At 49.7% G+C, this 23,427-nt stretch overlaps 2 protein-coding genes across 6 annotated transcripts; one reads left to right on the forward strand and one right to left on the reverse strand.

The window, feature by feature from the left end:
- The first annotated feature begins 4,806 nt into the window (after positions 1-4,806).
- Mtif3 (mitochondrial translational initiation factor 3) lies at positions 4,807-12,968 on the forward strand. Of its 5 annotated transcripts, none has more exons than XM_036172236.1 (6): positions 4,807-4,868; positions 5,199-5,332; positions 6,856-6,902; positions 8,524-8,957; positions 11,604-11,761; positions 12,724-12,968. In XM_036172236.1, exons 4-6 carry the CDS (start codon positions 8,525-8,527, stop codon positions 12,937-12,939), a joined length of 807 nt encoding a protein of 268 aa, XP_036028129.1. In that variant the 5' UTR covers positions 4,807-4,868; positions 5,199-5,332; positions 6,856-6,902; position 8,524; the 3' UTR covers positions 12,940-12,968. The 5 variants fall into 5 exon arrangements, with proteins under 5 accessions (XP_036028129.1, XP_036028131.1, XP_036028130.1 ...); XM_036172237.1 differs by having other exon boundaries at positions 4,814-4,879; XM_036172238.1 differs by lacking the exon at positions 5,199-5,332 and having other exon boundaries at positions 4,811-4,868.
- Positions 12,919-22,925, reverse strand: Gtf3a (general transcription factor IIIA). The gene is made up of 10 exons (XM_036172310.1): positions 22,828-22,925; positions 21,512-21,953; positions 19,723-19,823; positions 17,885-17,981; positions 17,209-17,297; positions 15,734-15,807; positions 15,211-15,291; positions 14,549-14,778; positions 13,371-13,430; positions 12,919-13,182 (listed from the first exon to the last, which is right to left on the reverse strand). Exons 1-10 carry the CDS (start codon positions 22,923-22,925, stop codon positions 13,015-13,017), a joined length of 1,440 nt encoding a protein of 479 aa, XP_036028203.1. The 3' UTR covers positions 12,919-13,014.
- Between the last annotated feature and the right edge of the window lie 502 nt (positions 22,926-23,427).

Genomic DNA, 23,427 nt, shown 5'->3' on the forward strand with positions numbered 1-23,427 from the left:
AAAGCCCCCAGCAAGCAAAAAACTTGGTTAAGCTGTTGCTCTCAATAGAGTAAGAAAAAAATGATGGACAAAGAAGGAACAAATTGCATCTTCCAATAAGTTTCCTTGAAGCCCTTGTTAGATGCAGGAACCGCTGAAGTTAACCAAATTTAACCCACTGTGACCCAGAAGGTGACCTTCACCTCTCCTTTCTTGTACTTCCTGAGGCTGCTGGAGAAAACTGGCTCTTGCATTGGAAAAGGCTTCTCTGTCCCACACAAAGGCTCCGCCTTGCTGCCACCCTGCCTGGAGGCCCCTCATCGCCCGAGAGGTCAGCACCTGGGCCGAGAAGCAGGTGACAGTGGCCTGCCCGCATCCTTCCAGAGCAAGTTGTGAAAGTGTCTACCCGTCAAGGATCACGTGGCAGACTCGGGCATTCAAGCTACTGAAGTCCAGGTTTCCTTTGTGAGCGCAGACTTTACACAAATCAACCTATTGCTGTTCAGCTGACTGTAAAATTGGTAGATTTACTGTTGCAAAAAGGAAGAAGAAAGAAGAAAAAACACAGTTTTCACTTCCATGTTGGCAGAGCCATGGATGCATAGGGCTGCCAACAAAGCAGCCTTTAAAATCTGTGCCGGGGGGACTTAGCAATTTGTGGGGGGAGGGTGTTAAACAATGACTCCAATGGACAGGGACAGTCCTCTCTGTAAGCACACATGTAAAACTCCACACCCCAGGAACTTGTGAAAGGAGAGTAATTGGGCCCTAATTCTATTTGCCTCAGGGAGAGTGACATCCAACTATTCCATCATCAATGCACTTACCGGCAGACCCACCCTCCTTAAGTAGCGAGTGACCAGACAATGTCGTGTGATATTGAAAAGCGGTATTGTGCTGTATGTGAAATGTAGATGCCAGGTGAGATCTTGGTCTTGTTTTGCCGTGACCTCCACAGTAGAGAGCATGGAATTCCTTATCTTCATCCTTCTGTATGACGTGATATGTGAGCAGTGGGAATTACTTGCTTTAATGGTTTCAAAAATGAAGGCAGTTGGGTCTGAGGACATAGCTCAGTTGATAAAGTGCTTGCCAGGCAAGCGTGAGCACCTGAGTTCAATTCCCAGCACCCATATAAAGAGCTGGGTGTGGTGGTGCACACTTGCAATCCTGGTGCTGAGCGACAAGAAGATCCTTGGGCCTCCTGCCCAGTCAGCCTAGCCTGGTGGGAGAGGTCCAGGTCAATGAGAGATGGTCAAAATTTGTCAAAAGGATAGTGCCCGAGGAACAACAACCAACATTGATTTCCAGTCCACTGGTCCTACACACACACACACACACACACACACACACACACACACACACCAGTGATGAAGGTTAGCTAAATCACTCCAAAACCCACCGTCTTGCTTTTCCAAAGGAGATATTTGAACCCATATCTGCTTCATTCAGCTATGCAAAAAAACTATATATGGAAGAGAAATGTGTCTCCATTTATAAACATTGCATTTAACACTCATGAAAGCTTTTGAAAAATTCATCATGATGTGTAGACTCTGACATGCTTACTGTGCTCATTTACAGTTATGGATGTGTTTTAATAATTGGTGTCATCAGTTTTTGACAAAAGAAATACTTAATCTGGAGTGTGAGGGATTTTTTACATGATGAAGAAATGTATTATGGATCAAACTTCAGTCTTAGGGCATATGAAGTGCTGCAACCCTGATGTGGCTACCAGATGCTCCCCAGGTCTGCTGGGGGACCTGCCTAAGTGGCCACATAATAAATGTAAGTCATACAAAGGATGATTCTCAAGTCCGATACATGTTGAAAGTGCAGCTAAACTACTGATGTTTTTGTTTTGTTTTGTTTTGTTACTCAACATATGGGTGTTCACATGTTTGGAGTGGGTGACCCATGGTCCTGCCTGAGAGTAAATGGTTGACATGAAGACCTATCATGATAGTTTATGGTGATAGACCGATGGATTCATGATAGTGGTCTCATTGGATGGGGCTGGCTGTCTCCAGGAAATCTTGAACACTTTTCCTAACGCTCAGCCAAAGCCCACCCCCACCCCAGCACATCTTGTCTCCTACATCCCTTTCGCCTTATCAGTAGGCAGAAGGTGAATGTGTGTCTTCTCAGCCTTTAAACCCACTCTGTATTGACAGAGGCACTGCCATGAACCCATGCAGGCTCAACAGCATCTATACAATTTCAAAATAAACCCAAGAATTTTACTAGTATGTGGTTTGTTTTTAAAACTGTTACTGTCCCCAGTCATCAAATAAGAGGGAGAGTATGCCAGTGTGTGTGCGGACTCCTTCTTCATCAGCTTCTCCCAGGATTCCCTCATGGGTAACCTGGCTGCCCTAGATGGCCTGGCAGCTCCTCTGGGAGGTTGGACTCCTTGGCAAGCTTGCCATGGACATCAGTATCACTCTCTTTGGTGTGTAAGAACCACTTGTTCTGAAATTAATTTGAGACAGAATTTTTGAAAGAGTTTCCATGGAAACCTTCCCCCCTCCCCACCAGACAGGGTTTCTCTATGTAGCCCTGGCTGTCCTTGAACTCTCTCTATAGAGGAGGCTGGCCTCCAACTCACAAAAGATCGTCCTGCCTCTGCCTCCTGAATGCTGGGATTAAAGGCTTATGCCACCACCGCCCGGCATGACCTTTTTAATAAAAGTGAAATTTGGAAAAAATATTGAGGACTTACAAACCTGCTGACTCTTAGTTAAAATTGCATCCTGACAGGACTTTTTGTGGAGCCAGCATTATTATGAGAAAGATGAGAGACAGCATTATTATGAGAGAGAAATGAGAGACCTGTCACTGAACTATTTCCCCAATCCCATTCACTCTTTTTCATTCATTTTTAAAAAATTTTATTCATTTTTATTTATTTATTATGCATACAGAAGAGGGTGCCAGATCTCATTACAGATGGCTGTGAGCCACCATGTGGGTGCTGGGAATTGAACTCAGGACCTCTGGAAGAGCAGTCAGTGCTCTTAACCTCTGAGCCATCTCTCCAGCCCATCTTTTTTGTTCTTTTAAAATCTTTTTAAGGTTATTTTTATTTATGTTTGTGTGTGTGTGTAAGTATGTGTGTGTGTGTGTGTGTGTGTGTGTGTGTGTGTGTGTGTGTGCCTCCACATCTGCATGTACACCACATGCATACAGGTGCCTCCAAGGTAATAACAAGACACTGGGGTCCTAGGAACTGGAGTTGCTGGAGTTATGGGTGCTGGGGACAGAACCCAGTCCCTCTGCAAGAGGAATACCCTCTTAACCACTGAGCTTTCCAGCCTTCTTTTTTTGTTGGTTTTTTTTTGTTTTGTTTTTTTTTTTGTTTGTTTGTTTGTTTGAGACAGGGTTTCTGTGTAACTTTGTGCCTTTTCCTGGAACTCACTTGGTAGCCCAGGCTGGCCTTGAACTGACAGAGATCTGCCTGGCTCTGCCTCCTGAGTGCTGGGATTAAAGGCGGGAGCCACCACCGCCCGGCTTAAATGTCAATTGTTTGTTTGTTTGTTTGTTTGTTTGTTTGTTTGTTTTTGGGGGCTGAGGATCGAACCCTGGGCTTTCCGCTTGCTAGGCAATTGCTCTACCACTGAGCTACATCCCCAACCCCAGCCTTCTTTTTACTGCTTGACTCTGCTGATTATGTGATGTTGGGACAAGTCACATAACATCTTCATGTTTCAGTCCGCTCATCTATGAAATTGGTAACGATGGCAGTAGATCATGAAGGTGTCTTGAGGATGAAACTAACTTGATACATGGTATGTGTTTAGAAGTATGGTGCTTATATAAATGTTACCACCAACACTTACAGTCAGTGTAGGCCGTCTACCCAGAGGGTGGGCACCATGCTTTATCCTCACAGCTCTGCTTCCATCTTCCCGATGAGGACTAATTCTTGCAGAATAAAAAGGGCCTCTAATTCTTCATTTCACTTGGAAATGGCTGACAGGCAGGCCCCAGCCCTGGCCAGACACAAGGCTCAGGTGCCAGAGGCTGTGATCTGACGAGAAAAAGAAGACTTAGATGTGGCTCTCAAGAAGCTATTTAAGGTTTCCCTAGTTTCCTGATGCAAGAGTAATAGTTATAAGCAGATATTACCCTGATAGAGTTATTTGGTGAGAACTAAATAAGAAAACGTGGTCTTGCCTTGTTTAACACGCGGCCTATAAATACTATGGCTTCCCTTCATAAAAGGAATGTAAGTGCTCCCACTAAGGAGTCCCCTGTTGAAGAACTTGACGCCCATGCAGGGGACAGTCAGCGGCCTGATGCATGGGTGCCAGCCCCTAGAGCCAGCAGGTGTAACAGGGGCGTGAAGCTTCACACTGCCCTCTTCCCTGACTCATCTGCCTGTGGACGGATGAGCCGTGATTTCTCCCAGTTCTGACAGCTCTTGAGCCTGAATCCATCACTTTTCGTCAGCAGACAGTGGTCTTAGGAGAGAGGTTTATACCTTGCTACCCAGAGCTTTCACTAGTCTGATCTGCTCGTATGCAGATGGCAGTATTCCATACCGTAGAGTGGTTGTCCAGATATTTGTGAAACATAGTACGAGGCATTTAATACTTTATTAAATTGGTATTAATGTAACTGGCGAACGCGATGCAGTGACTGCTCTGGGGACTCCACATTTTAACGTTCTCAGGAGCAGCAGCAGGTGAGTAAGCAGCAATTTCCTCAGTTTCTTCCTCAGAACGTCTGTACTTCCCCCCCTTCCCCCGGAGGACTTTATTCTATTAGCGGACCTTCCCTTTAAGGACTCGGGAAGTTCCGCCCGCTACGGAAGCCGATGCGGTCAATCCGCGGAGCCCGTGTACCGATCTGCTGGTTCTTCCCGCTCGCTGTCTCCGGCCCAGGTAGGGCTAAGGTGAGGGCTCGGCGGTGCGGGGTTGACGCGAGAGGACGTGTCCTGGGAACAGTCTATGCAGAGTGCCCCAGGCGGACGGGGTACGGTGGCGCCAGGCCTCGGGGTCCAACCCAGCTGCCGCGCTCCCACCGACCCGCGATTCCAGCCATTTTCGCCGCGGACGTGCGCACGCGCACGGCCTGGGGCGCGTGGGGGCGGGGCGGGGAGAGTGTGTCTGGCTTCCGGGTGGGCGTGTCCCTCGGGTGGGCGTTCCCGCTGCCGACCCTTAGAGACACCTTGTGAGGCTTTTCTGTTTTGGTTTGTTTTTTTATTGAAACAGGGCCTCAGTACGTAGCCCTGACTGCGCTGGAATTCACTCTGTAACCAGGCTGACCTGCCTCAGTTTCCGAAGTCTTGGGACTAAAGTCCTGCGTCCCGGTGCCAGGACTTTGGAAACTCCTCCCGGAAGTGAGGGTAAGAAACTTCATAGCTAGAGCAGGACGCCAAAGTTGAGTTCACAAAGGATTGAATCTACTCGAACCCCTTCCTTCTGGAGTGAATAGGTGTCAGTAAGCTTCTGACTATGTAACGAACGCTACAGAAAACCAGTGAGTAAATAAACGGTACAAATTCGTGTCTGGCCAGGTGTGGTGGTGCACGGCTTTAGTCCTAGCCCTCACTCGAGAGGCAGAGGCAGGCTGATCTCTTATCTCTCGTGAATTGGAGGCCAGCCTGGTCTACACAGTGAGATCCTGTCTCAAAAAATAAGTAAATAAAAACCAGTATCATCAGGTTGAAGAGAAAGCAAAGAAAAGCAGAATTCAGTGCCTGGAACCTACGTAAAGTGGAAGGAGAGAACTAATTTCGGAAGTTGCCCTTTGACCTCTGCACCAGCACCGTGGCAAGGGTGCCCGGGCACATCAGACAGTTACATCATAACCAAAAAGCAAAGACTTGGAGAAAACAGGGTTGGTTTGGCTTGCAGGCCCCAAACATAGTCCATCATTGAGGGAAGTTAGGGCAAGAACCTGGGGGCAGAAACCAAGTAGCACCACAGAGGGACACTGGTCAATGGCTAGCTCCCCATTTTGTTTTCAGCCTGCTTTTTACACACCCAGGACCACCTGCCCAGGAGTGGTACTGCCCACTTTGGGCCGGACCCTCCTGCAGTAATCATTAATCAAGAAAAATGCCCCACAGACTTGCCCACAGGCCAACCTGAAGGAGCAATTTACTCAATTGAGGTTCCCTCTTCCCAGATGACTCTGGGTTTGTCAGGTTGACTAAGAACTAACCAGGACTGCCCGGTGGTGGTGTACGCCTTTACTCCCAGCACTCAGGAGGCAGAGGCAGGCAGATCTCTGTGAATTTGAGGCCAGCCTCGTCTACAAACCTAGTTCCAGGACAACCAGAGCAGTTACACACCCTGTCTCAAAAACAAAACAAAACAACCCCCCCCCCCAAAAAAAAATCTAACCAGAATATCACACAAAGCCAGCCTGTCTGTTCCCGTAAGATGAACATGATCTTTGGGCTGGATTAGTGCACTGACATGACCACTTCTTTTAGGCCATCAATTCTTGTTTTCTTTAAACTTTAATTACAAAGTAATTTAAACAAGCCAAAGAATGGCTAGAGGAAGGACTAGCAGCCATGTAGCCCGAGGCAGTAAATGTTGCCGTAACAGCGTCCTCTAACCCCATTTCCTGCCCCACCTTTTCCACTCGTGAACCTAAATACATCAATGTTTGTTTCCTGGGAATTTTATTTTCACACTGTGAATATCAATGGTAGTTTTTGATAGTTTCAAATACCTAGTCTGCATTTCCATTTCCCCAATTCCTCTTTTTGGGGGATTTTTCTCAGACACATTTCATTTTGTAATTCCCTTGTCTTTTTATTCAGAACTAGCTTATCCTTCCCTTCCCATCCTCAGCAAGCCTTTGTCCAAATCCCGATCTGGATTTGTGATTTCGCTTCCCTGTGGTATTTTGCAGTTCACTCCTCTCTGGACCTGGCCTTGTGCTTGAAGCTCTGTGGAAAGGTAGGCCAGCTTTGGATCACTTCGGGACAAGACTGTGTTGTGGGAAGCACTGGGTATTTGCTGTAGCTTCTCATCAGGAGACATGCCTGGGGTGTCCGGTTGTCCTCTGGTGGGGATGCCACTCTGACCCTTGGTCATGATGGTGACGGTCAGCTTCTTCCTCAGCAGAGTGTTTTACATATTTAATCTGTGTGGGTGACCCCCTGGCATCATCCTTGTACCTGAAGTGTCTGACTGTTGCTTAAATGTGCCATTTTCATTGGTGGCAAAATGGTGATGATGATGATGATGAATATTATTATATTAGCTCCATACTTGAAAGAGAGCTTTTCCTCATCAAAATAGACAGGCACAGTTTTTCCTAAAAAGACAATAAATGCTCAGCTCTTTTCAGTTTCTTTACCAATTTACCAGTTGTCAGTGGAGCTGGGGTGACAGTGACACACAGTGGCGATTAGCAGCCTAATAGATGTTTGCATTTTCGGTGTGTTGAAGAGAATTACAGCCATTTTCCTTAATGTTTAAATTATATAACTGCCTAGAAGAAGCCACTTCATGCAGCCAAAATGTAAATAAAATGTCACCACCAAACAAAATGATAATGTGTTCAGGGAAATCTGGAAACCCAGTCTCTGTCAGGACCAGACTCTGCGATCATTAAAAAGACTGCAGAGCTGCGTGGCGGTGTTTGCTGGTGGCACACTGGCCACTTTGTAGCAGATCCTCGCAGGTTGTGGGTGGAGGGTAAAACTGGTTTCAGCCATGCTGTTCTTTACATTGTTTCTACACAACAATTTCCCAAGATTGTTGCTCCTGTGTTCGGTGCTGAGGATTAAACCCAGGGCCTTGCACATTTTAGGCAAATGCTCTACCACTGAGCCAGATTCCCAGGCACCTAATAAAGGTTCTGAATAATAATAATTATGAATTCGGGTTTTTTTTTTCTCTGAGACAGGGTCTGACTGTGTAGACCTGGCTGTCCTGGAACTCAGCGATCTGCTTGCCTCTGCCTCCCGAGTGCTGTGATTAAAAGTGCGCACAAGAAATACCATGAGAAGTGAGCAGCGCTTCTTGTTTGGTCGTGCTAAAGCAGCATTTTTCACCGAAGTGCCATTACATTTTTTGTGTCTCTTCTATTTTACAAGTGCTTGCCTGCGTGCATAGTTGTGCACTGCACGTGTGCAGTCCCTCAAAGACCAGGAGAGGTGTCAGATCCCCGGAACTAGAGTTCAGTTGAACATATGGATGCTATGTGGGTGCTGAGTCTAACCCAGGTCCTCTGGGAGAGCAGAGACTAAATCAGAGCCAACTCTGCAGTCCCTGAAATGGCATTTCTACATGGTCCTCCTCAACAAACCCTTAGATAACTTTGCTTTTGAGCTGGCACTGTAGGATCTAGGGAAACTAGGTAGCGTCACAGCATGCTGCTCAGTCTGGTCACCGGCTGCACCAGGGACAGTGCCAGACAACAGTCCATGTGTTGGTGTTGCCTTCCTACACGTGGATCTGGTGGTCTAGGTGCCACAAGGCTGCACAGCCTCACCTGCGCCACACTGCACCGTACTGGCGGACCATAGCACCAGTGGTTGAGTTGTAACACACTCCCCTGTCATTTTGTCAGGATGGCCGTTCTTCTGACCAGGTTGATGCTACAACCCTCAATCGGAAGATGTTTCAGAAAATACATTGCAAAGCCAGCTCCTGCACCGCTGTCCCCGACGGCCTCCACCCCGAAGCTCTTGTACCTGACTTTCACAAAAGCCTTTAGTACCACTGAAGACAGCCAAGAGGGGAAGAAACAGAAAAGGAAAGACGCTTTCACCAACACTGGAAGGAAAATTAGTGAGCGGATTATCCGCGTCCTGGATGAGAAAGGCAGTGACCTGGGAATGATGCACCGAGCAGATGTAATCAGACTCATGGACCAGCAGGACTTGAGGCTGGTGAAGAAGAACACCGGCTCGGAGCCACCCGAGTACCAGCTCATGACCGGAGCGCAGATTCACCAGGAGCGGCTAAGGCTGCGGGAAGGCGAAAAGGCCAACCCCAAAACTGGTAGGTGCTGAACGTTTGCGCTGTAAATACATCCAAGCAGTGGTTCTCAACCTGTGGGTTGAGACCCCCCTATCCACAGGGGTTCCATGTCAGATATTTACATTGCGGTTCAAAACAGTAAGATCACAGTTATGAAGCAGCAATGAGGTAATGTTACGGTTGGGGTCCCCACGACATGAGGAACTGTATTAACAACATGGCAGCACTCAGCTCTTGTGTTGGCCAAGGTGAAGGTGGGACATGAGAAACTGGAAACTGATGTAGCTGGTTTCGCCGTCATTGCAGGGAGGGTCCTCCTTCACCCCTCACTCCCATGCCTTGCCCCTCACCTTTGATGTCCCGTGTCCATCACCTCTTCTTTTAAACCTGTCAAGTGTGGGGAGAAACGAGGTAAGGAGATCAAAGTGATGGAAGTCGCCTTCACTTGTAGCCTGGGCTCCAGATGCACTGGCGAGCCGTGTGGCTGCTGGGGCAGTGAAACAGCACTTGATTGTAGTTAGAGTTTTCCTGCCTGGCCCAGTCAGGACAAATCTCTCTTACCCGCCAGTCCCACAGTCGCTCAGACCCAACCAAGAAAGCACACAGAAACTTATATTGCTTACAAACTGTATGGCCGTGGCAGGCTGCTTGTTATCTGCCTTTTCTATCTTAAATTAACCCATTTCTGTTAATCTATACTTTGCCACATGGCTTGTGGCTTACCAGTATCTTTACATGTTGCTTTTCATGGCAGCAACTGGCGGTGTCTCCCCCCAGCCTTCTACTTCCCAGAATTCTCTTCTCTCTTGTCCCGCCTATACTTCCTGCCTGACCACTGGCCAATCAGAACTTTATTTACACAGAGCGATATCCACAGCACTTGATAGACATGTTCTCCATGCCCAACCTCCTTCCTGTCCTTTTGCTTTTTAAGCACCTTGTAAATCCTGAAAGGGTTCACAGTAGCCCTGGCCAGTGCACACCGCCATCACCCTCAGGAACCTGTCACGGAAGCCACTTGGAGGCCAGGCACTGGGCTGGCTCTTCCGGCTCCATGGGCTCCACACCGTGACAAGGACTGGGGGCTGGCTCTACTGTAGGAGGCTGAGCGCTGTGAGGCAAGAAAAGCTACTTTATAATACCCCAGGAACGCTAACATGAAAACTAACATTCATAGGAAGCTAACCAGAGGTCAGGAGTTATCACGTCAGCCAGAACACGGAGAGTGGAATGTAGAGCCCAGAGAGCCGGTCTTCACCTCATTCTGATGGAGACCCAGAACCAACTGGTGGGAAACAAGGAGGTGCTAGAAACTCTAAAGGCCTATAAAAAAAGGTAATAAAGCCAGGTGTAGTGGCACATGCCTTGAATCCCAGCACTCAGGAGGCAGAGGCAGGAGAATCTCTGAGTTTGAGGCCAGTTTGGTCTACAAATGGAGGGCTAGGGGGACTAGGGATGTTACACACAAAAATCCTGTCTCCAAAAAAAAAAAAAAGAAGAAAAAGAAAAAATAATAATTGTCTATCATCCAAAAAGAGTAAATCTGGCTGTGATTCAGATTTTAAACATTACCAAAAAGTTGAAGCCTCTTCCATGCCCCCAAGAGAGATGTCCCTGTACACTCTCATGGACTTTAGCCAATGTTAATGACAGATGTTCAGAAACAGTATGCAAATTATGTTTTTTAAAAATGGCATATCCCAGGGGCTGGAGAGATGGCTCGGAGATTAGGAACATGGGCTGCTCTTCCTGAGGACCTGAGTTCAATTCGCAGCACCCACATGGTGGTTCACAAGCATCTGTAATGAGATCTGGTGCCCTCTTCTGGCCTGCAGGCAGAACACTGTATATGTAGTAAATATTTTTCTTTTTAAATGCATATCCCATGTTCATAGGATAGCTGTGGATAAGTTATTAGGAACAGATCTGATTTGTTAACCCATCCCCATGGCATCTGGTCTCTTCCCAGTTCTTCAGTCTTAGGAATGCTCGTGTGTACTCTGTGTTCTGTGAACCTAAACCATGGCAGTACCAGATGCGGCTCCTCTGTTCCCGGTACTGTCACACTGATTGTCAGCACAGTGACAGTGAGGAGCCTCTGCTTGTCCTAAGGTTGCCCTTCTGCCACCTGAGCTGCATCTCTGAGTTGCCTACTGCACCCCCTGTTTCTCTTGGATGGTCTTCCTCCAGATTCATAGCTCAGTCTAACACGGGGCATGGGGGAGAGGTCAGTGGCTCAGAGTGCTCATGCACAAGTGTGAGTTTGAAAGTCTTAGCAGCACCAGTGTGTGCACTCCAAGCCTGCCCCCTGGGGAGACGGCAGCAGGAGACAGGAGAGTCCTAGAAGCTTACAGGCCAGTGCCCCTGGTGTAGTGTGAAAACGAGACCTTTTCTCAAGGTGGTGAGGACCAACACTCGAGGTTGCTCCGACCATAGATAGGCACACATGCGTGTACACGTGCACTCAGGCACGCCTACACACACCACACATGCACATGCACGCACACTAAAAACACACACCTTTATGCCTGTCTGCCCCACTAAAAAGCAGCTGATGGTCCACGAGGCTGAAGTGAGCTCAGGCTGTCAGAGTCACCCATGGGCAGAAGCTGAGGTTTCAGACAGCAGTAAACAGACCCAGCAATAAACGTCCCTGTTTCCACCCAGGACCAGCTGTGGTAAAGGAAGTCATTTTTTCTTCAAATATTGGACAGCATGACCTGGACACAAAGAGTAAACAGATTCAGCAGTGGATTGAGAAAAGATACCACGTTCAAGTCACAATAAAGAAGAAGAAAAGTACAGACCAGCTGGAGAATGAGATGGTGAGGAGGTGTGAGCCCCTGCTGGGCCTTTCTTTTCTGATACAAGAAGTTATAGAAAAACTGGGAAGACGACAAGCAAAGAAACTGACTAGTGATTCTACCGCCGTGTGTCCAACTGTACACTTACTGTATACATGTTTTCCATCATAACATATTTGTGCCATGGAAACTGTTCTGGGGATGAGAGAAATGGCTCTGTAGTCCAGAGCACCCACTGTTCTTACCGAGGACCCACATTCTGTCCCCAGCATCCACATGGCAGTTCACAAGTCTGTAACTCCAGTTCCAAGGAATATGGTGCCCTCTTCTGGCCTCTGTGGGCACCACACACATGTGGTACACATACATACATACATGCAGACACAACAACACCCATACACATTTTTAAGAATTGTAATATAAAAGCTATATTGTCTTTTAAAAACTGCCGGATAGCTAACATTTCAAATATAAAAAGCAGATAGTTCATAGGTGTCTCTCCCATTCACCTCTTCTCTGGGGAACTCTACTCTTAGAATCCCTGGAGTGCTGCGTGGCCTTTAAGCCTAGCTCACTTTCTCACCACCAAAGGCAGCGTGGTACAGTGGGATTTCAACCCAGGCTGCCTGCATCCCACACTTGCAGGACACAATGCAACTGCTTCAGACTTTGTAGAGTCCAGGTGGGACCTCCCTCCCTCCCTCCCTCCCTTCAGAATTAGGAAAGCACTCTGCCAAGACCCAACCCCAGTGCTTGACTTTTGGGAGAGCGTAGGTGGGCTAGCTGTAGCCCCTGGTGCTGTGACAGCAGAGTGGGGGCTGCAGTGGCCTGTGGTAGTTAGCACATGGAGTTCCTGTGCAGACAGGACAAGCAGATGTAGACACTGACCAGCCTGTCACAGCAGCTCCAGGGCGCATGCGCAATTTCCCCACAGCATCAGAGACACCAAGTTTAAACTTACCTTGCACTGCTGTTCTTTGTAGGATGAGGTGTTTAACCAGATTCTCCAGACTATGCCTGGACTGGCAACCTTCTCAAGCAGACCGAAAGCCGTTAGAGGAGGAAGCGCCTCCACCTGTGTTTTCCGCCCCTTGAGCAAGAAAGAAGAGAAGGCCTACAGAGACTCACAAGAGCCCCAGAGAAGGAACACTTCGAGCAAAGACCACAGGACCAAGGAATCAGACGTTCTGTGTCAGTGATTTTAATAAACAAAATCCAGGCACATGTAGAAGCCCTGCTGGCTGCCCTGGAGTCGATCCCGCAGCCAGGGCTGCCTACTGGAGGGTAAGTGATGCAGCCAGTGGGAACATCTTGCCTTGCAGGCTGCTGCTGCTGGACTCTGCACTTGTGGGCATGGAGGAGTCTGGCTCTTGTTTCCTTTTAGGAGGGAAGTACCCACTGAGGCGAGAGGCCAAGCTCCGTCTTGCCCGAGGCAGTTTTACCTTTGGGAGTAAGGAAAGAGACGATTGAATTACCTGCATCACAACACACCCGCTTGACAGTGACAGTCCTTGAGGAGTCACACCTTCAAAGGTGGACACACCCAGGGGGGGGGGGCGGGGACAGGAGGAGGGGGGGCGGGGACAAGCAGGCCTCACAGCCAAGTGCCAATCCAAGCAGCTCCACTTACTTTGGCCTTCACCCTCTTCTTGTCGGGGTCATGCACAACGCTGTGCCGCATGAGGCTCTGCTGCAAGTACAGGAGAAAGAAGCCCACTTCAGAAACCCTCGGTTTGGGGCTGGGGTGGCTCGGTGGTTAGCGCATGTGTAGCCACTCTCGCAGAGGACCCGGGGTCAGTTCCCACAAACCACATGGTGGCTCACAACCACCTCTATGCTGGTTCCACTAATTAACCTTTTTAAAAAATTACAAACTCTTGGTGCCTGCTAACATGAAAATGTGGTGAGATGGTGCAATCAACTGCCAGCTGCCTGTTTGTGGCCAGAATCTGACTTCCACCCAGCTCCCTGACCAAAGCCAGGGGAGACTTCAACTCCTTAGCAGAGGGACTTTCTTCCCAAGGACCATGCTGGGAACTGACTCCATCCCAATCTACTAACTCAGACCTTTCCTGAGAAGGGAAACCTAGGGTTGAACTTGCAAGCTCAAGCTTACTTAGCTGAATCTCTCAGCTGCATCCCTAAACACCAGATGGAAATCTGGCCTCTGCCCTGCTGGCTGGTCACCACAGCATGTTGTAGGCACTGATCCGAGCTATGCTTGGAGAGTTTATAATCCGTAGCAAGAGCTCTGAAGACACCAGCTAGGCTGAAGCAAGCCGCACAGTCCCCCGGCAGGAACCATGTTCCTGAGTGACCCTTGAATCAGGTCACAATCAAGCCAAGATCCCACAGCCCCCAGGTAGCCCACCTGTGTTAGTCACCTCTTTCCTCAGGCCCTACACGATGGTCTACAAGCTCAGAGTATCTCTAAATAAGGACTCTGGCACCCACACTCAGCACAGCCAGAACGCCCTAGAGCAGTGGTTCTCAACCTGTGGGTCAGGACCCCTTTGGAGTTGACTATCAGACATCCTGCATATCAGATTATCACAACTCATAAGAGTAGCAAGATTACAACGATGAAGTAGCAACGAAATTATGTTATGGCTGGGGGTCAGCACAGCATGAGGACTATATTAACGGGTTGCAGTGTTCGGAAGGTTGAGAACCACTGTTCTAGAGCACCTGTTAAAATAAGCCATCAGCTTCCCAAACCCCAGGGCTTCTGGCCCAGCCGGGTCAGAATGGGGACCTGGGGCTCTGCAGGCTGCACGGGGAGACCCCAGCCTGGGGCAGGACACTTACTTTCATTGCGAACGTCCTGCCACAGCCGGCGTGCTCACAGACAAAGGGACGTGCTTCCTCGTGGAAGGAGAGAATGTGGCTCTGCAGGTTGAACACAGTTGTGTAGGTTCTTCCACAGCCTTCGCGCACACAGCGGTACACGTCCCTTTCGGGAGCATGCGTCTTCATGTGCTGCTTAAGGTAGTCTTTGCGCTGGAAAGTCTTCTGGCATACTGCGCAGGTGACTTCCTCTGGTGGGAGATACTCACTAACCACCTTCCCTCCCTATTACTACACAATAGCTAGTCCTGTGACTACACACAAACCAGGGGTTCCAGAGGAAGCTTCAACCCCTCATCTCACTGGCTCCGAATCCCAAGTTCTCTCCTGGCTCCCAACTAGGTGACTAGGCAGGTGGAATTAATGTCATGGCGTCTGCCTTTGTCCTGACTCACAGCAGCATTTCCCAAGAAGCCCTGCAGAGTTGCAGAGCCTCAGGAAAGCAGAGTGCATGGCCGCACCGGCTCAGAGATCCACAGCAGCCCCTCACCGCCCAGGAAGCCATCACTCCCCGTGGCGTGCTGCAGAACCCCTCCTTTACAGCACATGTACACATTCCATTCTTTCAAAGCATGCTTCGGCTCCCCAGTGCAGTGCTCTTCCTCAGCCCCATGGCCACCTACCTTTATGGGCTTCTCTCGTGTGCTTCAAAAGCTCTGTCCATGTTTTTGCCACAAAAGAACATCCCTTTTGACATAGATAGCCTGTTCAAGAACACCAAAGAGTTACCCACGGCCTGCCCTGTTAGCCCCGCGCGAACTAACGCCAGAAGGGACTGCGTGCCCTGCAGTTTCCTCTTCTCACAAATGTGCTGCTCCACTGCGTGCAATCAAGTGGGCGTGTCACACTCACTGCTCTGGGAACTTGGACAAGCTAAACCTTTGCACACTTTAGCTAACCAGAAAAGGAGACACAGCAGCATACGAAAGGAGTTACTAATAAACTCAAGCACAGCCGGGTGCTTAGGAACAGTACAACTTTCAATGGCAGTGACAAGAGGCCAAGACCCACACAACACAACAGTGTCCTCTGTCTGCCACACAGCTCTCCCGGGCTCAGTGTGACCGTGGAGCAGACCAAGGACGCCAAGCACAGGCTGCTGCTGTTAGTGTCCTCAGGGCCGGCACGGTGACCATCTGTACGTACCCTCGTGAACCTTCCCGTGCCGTTTCAGTCCGCTGGGGGAGGCGAAGTGCTTCCCACATCCCTCCTGGGTGCACCTGGGGAAGCAGCATGCGAAGCATTAGCCAGTCCCTTCCTGTGGAGAACTTTGCTGAGCTCCTCACCGGAGCCCATCGCTTCCCACACCAAACCTGTCACCAAAATATTCAGTAGAGCCCTAAATACAAACACCAGTGACCTGGCCAGCTTTGGAGCAAAACAAGCTTTTTGAGAAAAACACATCTTTTGTTTCTGTCACCAAATTGAAAGTTCTCATAGTTCTGAAAATATTGTTGTGTGGCTACAGAAGCCACGTCAGGAGGCCGACTTGGTTTAGGTGACACTGGACCATCCTGAGCTGTTGGTCTGTGGTGTGACCAATATGCTACACTGTCAGACAGGGACACAGCACAAGGACTGGGGTGCAGCTCAGGGCCAGTACCAGAAAACACCAACAACAAAGAGAAAGGTGTTTAGAGCTGGGCAGTGGTAACGCACACCTTTAATCCCAGCACTCAAGATGCAGAAGCAGGCAATCTCTGAGTTCGAGGCCAGCCTGGTCTACAGAGTGAGTTCTAGGACAGCCAGGGCTACACAGAGAAACCCTGTCTTGAAAAAAGACACAAACAAACAAACAAACAATAAAAAAACAAATGGTGTTTGTTGCTGGGCACGGCAGCACATGCCTCTGACCATAGCACCGAGGATCGGGGCAGGAAAACTGAGAGTTTAGGGCTAGCCTGAGCTATGCAGCAAGACCTGTCTCAAGAAAACAGAAAATGGGGGCTGGAGAGATGGCTCAGCGGTTAAGAGCACTGACTGCTCTTACAGAAGACCCAGGTTCAATACCCTGCTCCCACATGGCAACTCATAACTGTAACTCCTGTTCCAGGGGATCTGACGCCCTCAGACATAGATGCAGGCAAAACACCAATGCACGTAAAATACAAATAAATTATTTTAAAAAGCAGATGGCCTGTCTAGGGTCTCACTTTATAAAAAAAGAAAGAAAGAAAACAGACAACAGAAGCCAAGGAGGAAAGGGACGAGCAGGTGAGGGCTTCAGGTGTCTGAGGAAAGGGCAGTGCACTGCATCCTCAGCACCAGTGAAAACCGCACACCAATGCAACCACAAGCCTGTGGGTGAGACCGCACTGTCACTGCAGCAGCCCAATGTGCAGGAAACCACCACACCTGACCACCGCACCCCTGTCCCCATCTGTCCTTCTGAGTACCCAGGAAACCCCAGGGCAGGCGGAGCCCAATTACTTCATGAGGTAGTTCCTCACCTTCCCTTCAAGCTTAACCACAGCTGCCCGGCTCTCAAGAGCTGTTCCCCACACATGCAAAATGGTCTTTAGGGGAACAGAAACAAATACAACTGTGGAGTCCCCATGGGCACCCAGGACAGCCTGGCTCAGGACCCTCTGATCTGAACTCAGTGCCTGCAAAGCCCTGACCTGAAGAGCAGCTCTCCGGTGTGCTGGCACTGGTGCGTCTTCAGCTGCTGGTGCTTCTTAAAGGCTTTCGTGCAGCCTTCAAAAGTGCACTGTGAAGAAAGATAAGCACCGGTTAGTAAAGGCAGACTCAGCAGATGTGGACGTCCTCTCCGGGGCTGCAGGCGGCTCAGTTAAGAACACTTGCTTCTGTCTCAGAGGAGCCAGGTGCCGATTCCAGCATCCACCTGGTGCTTCTCAGCCATCTGACTACAGTTCCAAAGGAGCTGACACCCTCCTCTGACCCCCACAGGCACCCACATGCATGTGGTGCACAGGCACATGTGCAGGCAAAACACTTGCTTATAAAATGAACATGAAACTTTTTAAAATTCAACAACAGCTTCTCAGGACCTAAGTGCCTCAGGGAATATAAACGTTCACCCACTTAGTCCCTGTGAAATGCTTCATCTCAAAACCTTAAAGAGCAACGGCAATCAGAAAAGCAAGCATGCTTCTGCTGGGTAGTCGTCAGTAACACAAATGTGCCCAAAGTGAGTTTTCAAAATGAAAGCTTGCAGGATGAGGACAGCCAATGCTGGACTTTACATCTCCACAAGATAAAATCAGGTTTAGGCAAACTCACTTCGGTAACAAATGTAAAAACAGTCAAAACTGAAGCATATCAGGCCATACTCACTATATACTGTTTCCGTGGATTTTCATGTTTGCGTTCGATGTGCTTCTTCAAGTTCGATTTTGTGTTGAATTTCTGATTACAGCCATTATCTTCACAACTGTAAGAGATTATATGAACAAAATATAACACACCAAAGCGGAAAGGTTTAGGGTGTGAACATGTGGGGCTGGAGAGAGGGCTCAACAGTTAAGAGCACTGGCTGCTCCAGCAGAGGACCCAGGTTCAGTTCCCAGAACCCACGTGGTGGCTCACAACCATCTGTAACTCTACTTCCAGGGGATCTGACGCCCTCTTCTGGTCTCCACAGGCACCATGCACACACACACGACACAGAAATACATGCAGGCAAAACACTCATACACATAAAATAATAAAATAGTATTTTTTTTTAAGATGTGAACATCCTTCTACTTTATAAAAGCGGATGATTGCAAGAAACACTATAAAGTAGCCTCTCAGTAAATTCCAAAGTGTCAGGATGGGACTGTGGCTCAGTGGAGGGGTGGGGGTGCAGTCCCACGGGTCAAACCATGTCATGCAGGCCTCAACTTGGACAGGTGTGCAACAGAATGCTCTGCACTTGCACTCAGGATAAAATGTACACTGGGTCACCCATCTCTGAACACTGGCAAAGGGAGGAAACACTGGCCTCGGATGCCTGAATGCTGCTCAGGCTACAGTGGTGCCCAGATTCAACTACTTTAATTTAATCTAATAACCTCCTTTTGTGAGAAATGTAATCATAAGCTGCATTTTCAACAAGGGAAAGAGCCTGGCTCCAGTACTGTCACTACAAGTGAAAACATGCTTGGCACAGAACTGTGACCCACTGTCCCCTCGGGACGTCACTAGGCCATTCCAGTTCCCCTTGTGTTGAAATCTTGTCCTTGAAAGAGTTAAGTCCCCTGTGAAGAGTTCGTGGCCCTGAAATGAACTAGGACGCCTTTCCCAGTCTCACTGCATGAGGAGACTCCCTCAGACACTGTGCACCTGGGCAAGGAGTCCAGCGATCAGTGAGCACAATGAGGGGCACAGTGCAGGGGCCACAGCGGCACACAGGAGGCCTGTTACGTACCTAAGCTTCCTCCCCACCACCCCTGCAACTGGAGGTGGCCACATGGCCAAGTCCAGGCCATCCTACTCAACTCTCACAGTGCCTTAAGTGGGGTCAGCATGTCCACTGCCCTCTTTGAAAAAGCTGGGAACCAAATGGGCGTCTTGGACTACAGTGTTGAAACCCCAAGATGAGAATGGCAGAGTCTCCAATTTGGAGCCCAAGTCCCTGAAGACCCTGGAGTACCCTACACTTTCTAATTCTACTTCTGATTCCAGTCAGAACACAGACCAATGGGTGAGCAGCTTGTGCTTAGCTTCTCTTCACTGTTCACTCTAACACAGACATTTAAACACACGCGCAGGACAGGAGGACAGGGTCACAAACCATGGCGGAACCAATGGCAGGGGCAGGGGCAAGAAGGACCCTGGCAAACTGGAGTGGAAAGGTCTATCAGTACAGCTGGGCCACAGCTTCATTTCTGAGGGCCAAGCACCCAGGGGAAGGGAAGGAGAAAGGGAAGAGGAGCACAGGCCATCACCACACGAGGGACGGGGACTTCATGTTCTCGGAGCACAGAACCACTGCTGTCAGGCACCGACTCGTGAGGAGCCCGTCGGAGCCACAAACAACACTTCCAAGACCAAGCTTGGAGGTGAGCACTTTTACCCACTAAGCCATTTCAGCCCATCCTCCATTCTGAATCTTATGAATCAGCGACCATCCCGCCAGGGCTCCATGCCGAACATACCCCACTCCAAAGGCCTAGTCAGCCCCTACTCACACGAACGGCTTTTCTCCAGTGTGAATCAGGACATGGCGACTCAGATGGTAGTCTCTGATGAAGGCCTTGCCACAGCCCTCATAGTCACAGACAAATGGCCTCTGGAAAAAGAGGTGGAAGGAAAAAAATCATACATTTATTTATTGATTGGTTGATTGTGTGTGTTATGTGTGTGTGTACAATGCATACGTGTGGAGGTCAGAGGATAACTTCTGGGAGTCAGTTCTTTCCTTCTACGCTTGAGTTCCAGGAATCTAGGTCCTCAGATCTGACAAGTGCCCCTCCTCACTGAGCTACCCTACCCCATCAGTTCTGTTGTTAAGTCTGAGTTGTGGTAGGCAAAAGCCTCAGACTTCCACTCCAGGGATGTGTCCACTCAGGAAGGCACCTGCTACCCTCAGGCAAGAGCTAATTTTGCTGTACCAAGTTCCACACCATAATCAAGCCATCTTCTCATAAGTCGCTGTAGTAAACAGACTTTCCTTTTGTGGGTAGACAGTGTACTAGCTGGTTTTGTGGGTCAACTTGACACAAGCTGCTGGTCCTGGGTTCTATAAGAAGGTGGGTTGAGCAAGCCATGGGAAGCAAGCCAGTAAGCGGCGCCTCTGCATCAGCTCCTGCCTCTGGGATCCTGCCCGGTTTGAGTTCCTGTGCTGACTTCTTCAGTGATGAACAGCAACGCTGAAGTGTAAGCCTGATAAACCCTCCCCCAGCTTGCTCTTTGATCATGTGTTTTAGGACAGACAGCATCTGAAATAAGCAAGCTAACCTGCTCTTCTAAGAGACCAGGCTTCCCCAGCAAAGCTCTTTTCAAGATTACTTTGACATGAGCATATGTGGCCTGTTTGCACATCTCTCCCACAGCATCAGTTTACCAACTGAAAAGAACTCAGGGCAGAGGAAGGAGCAGGCTGTATCATCCCAGGAGAGCTCAGTATCTGTACTAAGAGATGCCATATGGACAGATACAGAAAAATGTGTCACCGTTGAAAAAGCTCATAGGTGCAAGGGCAAACGAGGAAACAGCTCCCACCCCTAATTGCAATCTCCCTTTGGGACCCTGGAGGAAGGGGATGATCTGGTGAATCCACAGTAAAGCTACATCATGTCCCAACATCCAGTTTGGTGTACCTAACTACAGAAATACTCGAAATCCAGGAGGGTGGTACCAAGCCCTCAATCACAGTACTAGACAGCCAGTGGACAGGAAGACATAGGTGAGCCATACTGCCCAGAACAGTCAAAGAACCTTCTTCAGCTCCAGTCCCAGAGGAGGGTCAAATTATTGTGGGACAATAAACACAGCTTAGTGTCCAACCAACGTGCAGCATTATGGTCTAGAAGGAATGGCAAGCTCTGACACCGGGACAAACGTGGGAACAGAACAGGCAAGGACTGAAGAGGGGGTACAGTCACAAAGGTTATGAGGGATGGCAGTAGTGGGTAAGTCTGCCAAGAGGGGCCCGGGGAAAAGCCGAACAGGAAGGCTTTACCTGACCACCCCTTTACCCAGCCTTGGTACCCGACCAAAGCCCTCCTGCAATTAAAAGGGTGCACACTTGTTGCTTGCAGGGAACCTTTAAGCTTTCCCTTGCAGGAGCTCTAGTAGGCGGAGGTTCTCTGGGCGGATGGGTGTGTCTAGTGGTAGCTGACTTCCAGATCCCGGTAATGGTCAGACCCCGCTACTAAAGATGAGTGGACCCCCCGTCCGGGCTCATCGCCTTCGCCGGCCAAGCCCAGGTCGCAGCCCCCGCGCCGGGCTTGCCACGTGCATCCGCGGGCAGGTTACCTCCCCCGTGTGCTTGCACAGATGCGCGTCTAGCTTCCAGGCTTTGTTGTAACTGGCGCCGCAGTCGGGGAAGGAGCAGATGAACCGGCTGGGGAGCGCGGGACGCGGCGGGGCGGGGCCCGCAGAGGCCGCAACGAACGCGTCCGCGATGGTCAGGGACGACACGGCTTCCGCGACCGAGACCCGCGGCTCCAGGGCGACGTGGCCGCTCCCGGGCCGAGGCGGAGCAGCCACGTGCGGCTCCCGGGACGTCGGACACGAGTCACCGGCGGACCGGCCGCAGACTCCACACTTCCGGGGACGCGGCCTCGCAGGGCTCCAGGCCCCGCCCACCAACCTCCAGCGCCTCGACTGCGCATGCTCCGAGAGGCTGGCTGCGCATGCCTCCCCAGGACAGGGTTTGTGCTCAGCGGTCGCGGCTTTCAGAAACTGGAAGCGCTGGCTAAGGGTCCAGAGTTCCAACCTGACCTAAGATGGACTGTTCTGCACACTCCAGGTTCGCTCTCTGCCTCCTGCCACGAGCCCCAGGACACAGTGGGTCCCAGGCTTGTCTGCTCATTCGAGTCACGTGGAGATTTCTCAAATTTCAAAGCCTAGGGCTTATCAGGACCAGTTAGACAGTAATTTCTGAGAGCGAATGTGCTAGTTACTGTTTTGTCGACTTTTTGTTTTTGAGGCCCCAGGTGTTTGGGGCTATTCTCAGCCTAGGCTTTCCTCTTCCCCTTCTCTCGATTCAATCTCTGTTTTGGCAGAGACTGAAAAATACCCTTTCTGAATCCTTACCAGCAAGGGTGTGCGTCCATGAAGGCCTGAACTGATCTTACTGTTAGTTGAATGAAGATGACCATGAATATCTTTACAGAAGAATGATTTGGCCGGGCGGCGGTGGTGCATGCCTTTAATCCCAGCACTCGGGAAGCAGAGGCAGGCGGATCTCTCTGAGTTCGAGGCTAGCCTGGTCTAGAGAGTGAGTTAGTTCCAGGACAGGCACCAAAACTACACGGAGGGAGAAAAAAAATAAATGTTTTGGACTCACTTTATCCTAGTCAAACTAATCCACATGAAAAGGGACTGATGGGCCAGTCGGTGGTGGCACACACCATTAATCCTCTTGGTTCTGGGTCTTCAGCGTCCTCCCTCAGCCCCGCCTTGTGGGCGTGACCATTACCGAAGCCTCAACTTCCAGGCCAAGGCTGGGATGGCTGCCCACTACCTCTCCCCATGCTCACTACATCCGCTCCTATTCGGGTCCCACGTGCATGTGTGCATTGCTGGCTGTCTCTCCCGTCGGTCCCCTCCCCACTCCCCTTTCTCACCCTCCATCAGACTCCCCCAGCCCCAGTCCTCCCTTACCTGTTTGTCTTTCCTTTTCTCGAAGATCAGCTTCTAGAAGATTCTGAGGTCCTGCGTCCATGACTGTTGTTTTCCAGGGGTTTGGGTCTCAGCATAATCTCTCTTTGCATAATCTTCTACCCGTCCTCTTAGCTAGTGACCCTGGTTAATCAATGTGAGGCTCAGCTAGGATCAGGCTCTTCTCAGCGCCCCCACAGGGGCAGGATTGTGAGTCATGAGGGTCAAAGCTGAGGATTTACATACAACTGTTGTATTCATGTTCTAGCTGGGGGCTTTCCTTTACAAGTCTTCTCGATCACTTGACTAGCTGGGGGCTTTCCTTTACTAGTCTTCTCGATCACAAAGGGGCCTGGGGCTCTCTTCTCACCCTTGGATCCTGAACCCAACTTTGAGGCTACTTTGACACTATAAATCGGAAGCAACCATGTGTAGTTTCCAAGCCTAAGTCTCAAGGAAACTTGTCTGTGGACCCTGTACCTTTGCCATTGGCTCCAAGATGACGTTTCTACACCAGTCTGTCCCAAGAAGAAAAGACAAGAGGAACAAAGCTAAGCCACACTGTT

The sequence above is a fragment of the Onychomys torridus genome, chromosome 22 (assembly GCF_903995425.1).
Source record: "Onychomys torridus chromosome 22, mOncTor1.1, whole genome shotgun sequence".
NCBI classification, from domain to species: Eukaryota; Metazoa; Chordata; class Mammalia; order Rodentia; family Cricetidae; genus Onychomys; species Onychomys torridus.